Source organism: Martes martes, assembly GCF_963455335.1.
Source record: "Martes martes genome assembly, chromosome: 4".
Classification (NCBI taxonomy): domain Eukaryota; kingdom Metazoa; phylum Chordata; class Mammalia; order Carnivora; family Mustelidae; genus Martes; species Martes martes.
In genome coordinates this window covers 59,386,156-59,392,241 of record NC_137891.1, presented here as the reverse complement: position 1 = coordinate 59,392,241, position 6,086 = coordinate 59,386,156, and the positions used below count along the sequence as shown (strand labels likewise).

General features: G+C 45.1%; 1 protein-coding gene across 11 annotated transcripts in view; it reads right to left on the bottom strand.

The window, feature by feature from the left end:
- Positions 1-262: 262 nt before the first annotated feature.
- The window catches only part of STAU2 (staufen double-stranded RNA binding protein 2), a 322,366-nt gene continuing 316,542 nt past the window's right edge, over positions 263-6,086 (bottom strand). For all 11 annotated transcript variants that reach the window (XM_080800581.1, XM_080800579.1, XM_080800583.1 and 8 more), the window contains 2 exons: positions 2,922-3,010; positions 263-1,788 (listed from right to left, as the gene is read on the bottom strand). In XM_080800581.1, coding sequence (XP_080656707.1) covers positions 1,695-1,788; positions 2,922-3,010 — 183 coding nt within the window. In that variant the 3' untranslated portion in view covers positions 263-1,694. The remainder of the gene's footprint in view (positions 1,789-2,921; positions 3,011-6,086) is intronic.

The following is a 6,086-nucleotide window of genomic DNA, read 5'->3' as shown; positions in this document are numbered from 1 at the left end:
TCAGGTGAAAGGCAGAGCCAAAGAGACAGCCCGTCCCTCCCAAGGGAAGGATCCAGGGCCCTCTGCACCCTGGTGCTAGGCAGCAGGATGTGTTGCTCAGCTTGGCTTACCTTGTGACCCCCCAACTTTACACACATGCTGTTATTTCCACAAGGACCCAGCTTTATGTAACAAGACCCATTTCCTCCAAGGGCACCCAGCCCTCCCAATACTGGCGGACTTCCCCACATGGGAATCATTAAAAACAACCCTCGAGTTATTTCCTTATGTTGCTGTTTGTTTATTCTCCAGTCGCGTGTGAGTCAGCCCGATCATGATTTGTGGTGGTTTTGCTTATGAAATCTTACATAATTATATTTCTCTTGTCATGTTGGGTCGAGCCGTGAGGCCATCGAGTGTTTTCTCATTGCACAACGTGGGCGAATCAATACGGAGAAAGGCTGAACAATGAGGTGACGTGGGCTGGTCGGGAAGCCGGCTCCGAGTCACCCGGGAGGCGGCCCCACGGTGGCACGAGGGGCCCGGACGCCGGCTGAGGCCACCAGGGCTTCCCCCCAACCATGGGCTGACGAGGCTGGGTGGCGGCCTTCGGGACGGGGCTCACTAAGGTGAGAGTTAAGAGAGGAGAGCCAGGGAACGAAAGAACAACAATGACAACACTTCACACAGAAACCGACCAAATGTTTACTGCATTCGCTACACGCCGGATTCCAACATGCTGGTCCAGAGCGTGGCTGGCTACAAGCTGGCAAGACGGTGACGGCTCCTCCGACAGGCTGTCCCTTCCCCGCCATGTACATGATTTAGTTTGATGCCACTCACTGTCCCAAGTCCAGAGGCGGTTAAGAATGCGCTCGATGCAAAACAGTGAGTGGCTACAACACACGGATGAGGGTGGGTGCGATTTCCACGGCGGAACGTGGAACCCAGAGAAATGGTTTGTGGAGGCCAGACGCCTCCTCAGTGGCTATGGGACTGATGGAGCTCCAAACCCACAACTGGTTGTTTTTGTTGAATTCCTCGAGTATACTGAAACTAGTTGTTCCTAACATTATTTCATATTTTAAATAAAATATCGGACCTGATTCCAACCTCGTTTGCTTGCATACATCTCTGAGGCGTGAGCCTTAAAAGTTATTCCTATGGATACAGGATGAAGATTACAAATATCGGCAGAAAAAGAGGAACCGTGTGACTCTATATGAAGACAACGACCATCACATTCCACAGCACGTCATGGGTTAATCTCTGAATCATCAAGCATTATTTAAAAACAAGAGAGAGAGAGAGAGAGAGAGAGAGGATAGAACTGAACACAAGCGCCACGACAAAAAACAATCCTAACAACAGAACCAAACCCAATTTCCCTATTAATCCTTTAAAATTTTTACCCCTGTTTCTAACACTTCTCATTAATTGTTATTTTAAGCTCCAGTAGCAGGATCAGATTTCTGCTGCCTCTGGGCAAATGAGTTTTGATCTGATCTCAGGTTCCAAGGGAGATGCTCAAAGTTTTATTTTCCCCCCCGGTTGAGTAAACAGTACTATGCATATTATCGCTTGTGTTAGAATAGTGTTGTCTTCACATAAGACTCAAATAATGGTATTAGTCATTCATTTCCTTGAACACAGACACCCTCATGCGTGCTGACAGGTTTATAAGGATGTGGTGGCAGCCGCGGTCCTGGGAGCTGCTAGATGACCGACTTTGATTTCTTGCAGTCCTGAGCGATGGAGCCCGGGTGTGTCTGGTTATTGTCCGCTTTCTCTCCCAGATGCTGGGCTTGTCTGGAAGATTAATACATTAACAAGAGCTGAAGGCCCAGGGTTGCACGTCTTCAGACATGTTTATTAGCAGATGGCACACAGGATTCAAAGGTCACCACAAAAGTGACATTTTAAAGTGAAACAACAATATTTATGTTCAGATAGTCTACTGATGAGATCATGTGGAAATGTTTTTGATTAAATTAGCTTATAAATGGTTGCCAATCTATAGACAACTTAAAATGCCAGGTCTGTTTACCAAATGTGTTCTTCTCACGCTCTCCCCGTTTACAAATTAACGACCAACGACCAAGCGCTGTTGGTTGTTAACCAGGAGGATCGATATATCTGGTTTTTACTTTCTGGGTTATCTATTTTTTTTTTTCCCATTCTCAAAAATGTTATTTCCTCTTCTGTGTGTTTGGAAATCTCACCTGCAATTATTAACGGTTTGGAAAGAGTTCGGATTCCACTACGGTAATGCAATTGCTTTTGGATTCTCTAGTGTAAATTGGGCCTCTGAGAAAGACCTAAACGTCAGGCTCTCAGGTAAGACCTGATGTTCAGTATCATAAAAAGGCTGTGAGCTGGATTCGGAAATACTCGCTCCAGCTGCCTTCTCACCACTACAGCCCTTGGGAGCCACGCTTGGGTGGCAATGTCTGCTTGTGTCTCTACAACACTACGAAAAACAAAATGCGGTCAAGGGGAGGAAACACCTCGTCTGGGCTGCTTTTTCTTTTCTCTCTCTTGTGCCCATGGCTTAGCAGGGGTGTGAGTGAAAATCTTTACCTTGGAAAGTGGTTTAGCTAGAAGAAAGCTCAAAGGTATGAAGCCAAACCGATGTTTTAAGAGTTGTGCAAGTCTCTGTAGTCAGCAAAACTCACATAAATTTTTCCAACAAAGACATTAAAAACGCAGAAATAATGATCAGTTAGTAGATTAAAACTTTCACAGACATACTATGGGAAATGAAAATGACCCTATATGCTACTGTTTCTCATTTATTTACATTTAATTGTGTTATGAATAACTTTGTAAGATACAGATATCATTGTCCTGAGGGTTTTTTTAACCTTATTGTCATCTATATCTCATTTTTCTGTACAGTTACAAAATTAGAAATGTAAGATTACAGCAGAAGAGTTACTCACTTTTCAAGAGAACCTTTTTCAATATTCATCGCCCCTTCCATGGGATCCAGTCCTTGTTCAGAAAACTGTTTCAAGGCACTTAAAGCTGCCTAGAAATGAAAACAAACACACAAACAAGGAGATCCATTCACTGACTTCAATGTTAATAAACAGGTAATTGTAAAAGAGAGCTGAGATGTATACTTAAGACTATCATTTTCATTGGTCTAAATAAATGCTTTTTTGCATCATCTAGCAAAATTACATCTGAAAGGCTATATTATCATGGAGCAATGTATATACCAGGAGGGTTTTACTTCTGTGGAGGGAGGAGGTGGGGAGAGGAACCCCCAAAGTCTCATGCCCTGTCCCTCATCCGCGATTTTGTTAAGTCACAGAGTTTTTAATCTGCAAATGTAAAAACACCTAGTTTAAGCCTCTTGCAGTCTGACAACGACTTTGCATAATTTCTCCTCACATTACTGAAACTACCCTTTGGAGGCGAGCCCATCAGATTTCCCCAGCTGAGGTACTCTTCCCAAAGTTAGCACAAAGGTATTGTTCCATTTTATATTTCGCCCCAACCAAGTCACAGGAGGCGAGCAGAGAAGTGGACCCAAGACACTCATGCATACCGAGGGGGTGGCAGGATGGTATTCTGCGAGGAGAGAGAAAATGGGCGCTCCTCGGGGCCCCGGGGAGGCAGGCCTGGCCACAGCAGAGCCTCCCGAGGTGTTGATTCGCCCGTCATGCGTGGGACGCTGAAGGGTGTTGACAGGCTGGCGGAGCCTTGCTGGATAGCTGGGAGGCACCAAAAATGCGATGCTGATAAGATCTACATAACTTGTTGACACTCTTGTGCATGTTCCAAACTGTTATTTCTTCAAATAAGAATTTGGTTCTTCTTCCCCTCCCCCCCACGGCACCACTTTAAAGCTCCATTAGGAGGGCTTTGTTGAGTCTGAGATAGGTGTGAGCGGCTGGAGCTGTTTGAATCCTCGACATCCCGCTGGGTCACACTTTGGTCATCTGTGTCTTCTCAACTGCCTTTGAGAAAGGGCTAACTAACTCTTGCGGTTTCCCAAACGTTTATCTGCCAAGGGCCCCTTTGGGGTAGCTGACTAAGTGTGTGATCCCTTATAAATGTCATTATTCATAATATAGTTTCTGATTTTAATTTTTAAGGTAATAAGGTAACTCCTTTAGAGTAGTTTCAGGTTTACAGGAGAATCAAGCAGGGATGTCAGTGCCGGACCCCACTGGTCCGGGCCCCTGCTCAAGCCGTACAGCAGGCTGACAGAGGCCTAGGTGGCGGGTTAGCGCTCTTTCCAGTTGGGTAGAAGTGTGGCTCTCTCACTGGGATACCATTACTGGTTGAACTGTACCCCTCCCCCAAAATCTATATATTGAAGTTCTGACCCCCAATACCTTCAAATTGTGGCCTTATTTGAAAATAGGGTCATTGCAGTTTTCAGGGAGATGAAGTCCTACTGGAACAGGGTAAGCGCAAATCCAATATGACCAATGTCCGTATAAGAAGGGGAACTCTGGGTGTGGACACACACACACAGGGAGAATACCACATGGAGGCAAGAGATTGCAGTGGTACAACCAAAGCCAAAGGACATCAACGATCACCAGCAAACTGCCAGACACTATGGAGAGGCCTGGAACAGAGTCTCCCTCACCGCCCTGAGAGGGAACCAACACCATCAACACTTTGGGTTCAGACCTCCAACCTCCAGAACTGGGGGAAGATACTTTGCTGTTGATTAAACCGCTCGGTTATAGGTCCATCATAATTCCTCCTTAAGCAAAGTAGAACCTCTTTCTCCTGTGGTGTTTCCTTTTATTATCTTTGTATTATAAAAATAGTTTTCATTACAGGACAATCATAATAGGTATAAGCCAAAAAGAAATGCGGAAATAGTCACCATCCCACCCACCCATTTACCACTTACTACAATGTTTCCATGTGCTTCCCTATCTCTTTCCCATAGGCACATGCTTTCACCTAGATCATATCTTGACACTGTTTTATAAGCTGCTCTTTCCATTGAACACAAGCAGTTTTGCAAGTCAATAGAGCCAATGTCAATGGCATCATTTCGCCTGACTGCCCAGCATGTTGACTCGATACGTCCTCTTCTACTTAGCCGGTTCCTACCGTTGGACATTTCGGACACTCCCAATATTGAAGCTGTTATTAAAGCTGCATCCAGCTTTCTGATGGTTAAAATTTTGGTGTACCATCTCAATAATTTCCTTATGATAAATTCCTAGAAATTGAATTTCTAGGCCAAAACGCAGGCACATGTTTAAACCTCTGACCTGAAAATAAATAAATAAACAAACAAATAATAAATAAATACCCGACAGGCACTTTCCCTCTGCCCTCAGAGAGGTTGTGACCACAGCAGCAGTGTTCCTCTAGGTGCTTTTGGAATTAACCTCTCAGAACCACTTTGTGGGGCAATCCCAGTTTTGTCATCTTATGGCCCCACCTTCTTCATTTGTCCATCCTGACTGTGTACTCTAGTCATTGGATTTGGCTTTGAGTAATTTTGGTGGCTTTCAAAAAGCCACCAGAGTCAGCTTTCAAAAATTAAGCTGACTCTGAAAAGATCCAGATTTGGACAATTCCCCTCCCCCAGAGGAAGTCTGCAGCCAGATTTGGCTTTCGTTGAGATTCATTCAACTGAGTGACAGCTGAGGTCCTTCCCAGTCTTGAAATGCTGGGGTGCTAGATGCACTTCCTAGGTGCCTTGCTGTGAACAGCCCCGTGGGTGTGCACACTCCCAAGGGCTTGTTACATGAGCCTGAGCTCTGGAGGCCCGCCTCACGCATACGTGTATGGGGTGAGGCACTGGGCCCACTCACTGCTAAGCTCTCCAGACCAGTCCATGCCTGACCTTTCCAGATAGCCCGACTTTATGGGAAGGGCACCAATGAACTTACAGGTCTTGGTATATTCCACAATTTTGAACAAATGAACCATTCTTTTTTCTGATCCTGTAGTATGTGAATTATTGACAGGAATGCTAGTTTTTATCAATTTCTTCCCAAACGAACTATTGTGGAGGGCTGTTCAGTACCCCCAAACTTAAACTGGCCATGTGATATTGCTGCACGAGACACACAAGAGCACCAGGGCTTCTTGGTTCTGTTTTACTACCAACAAGGTCA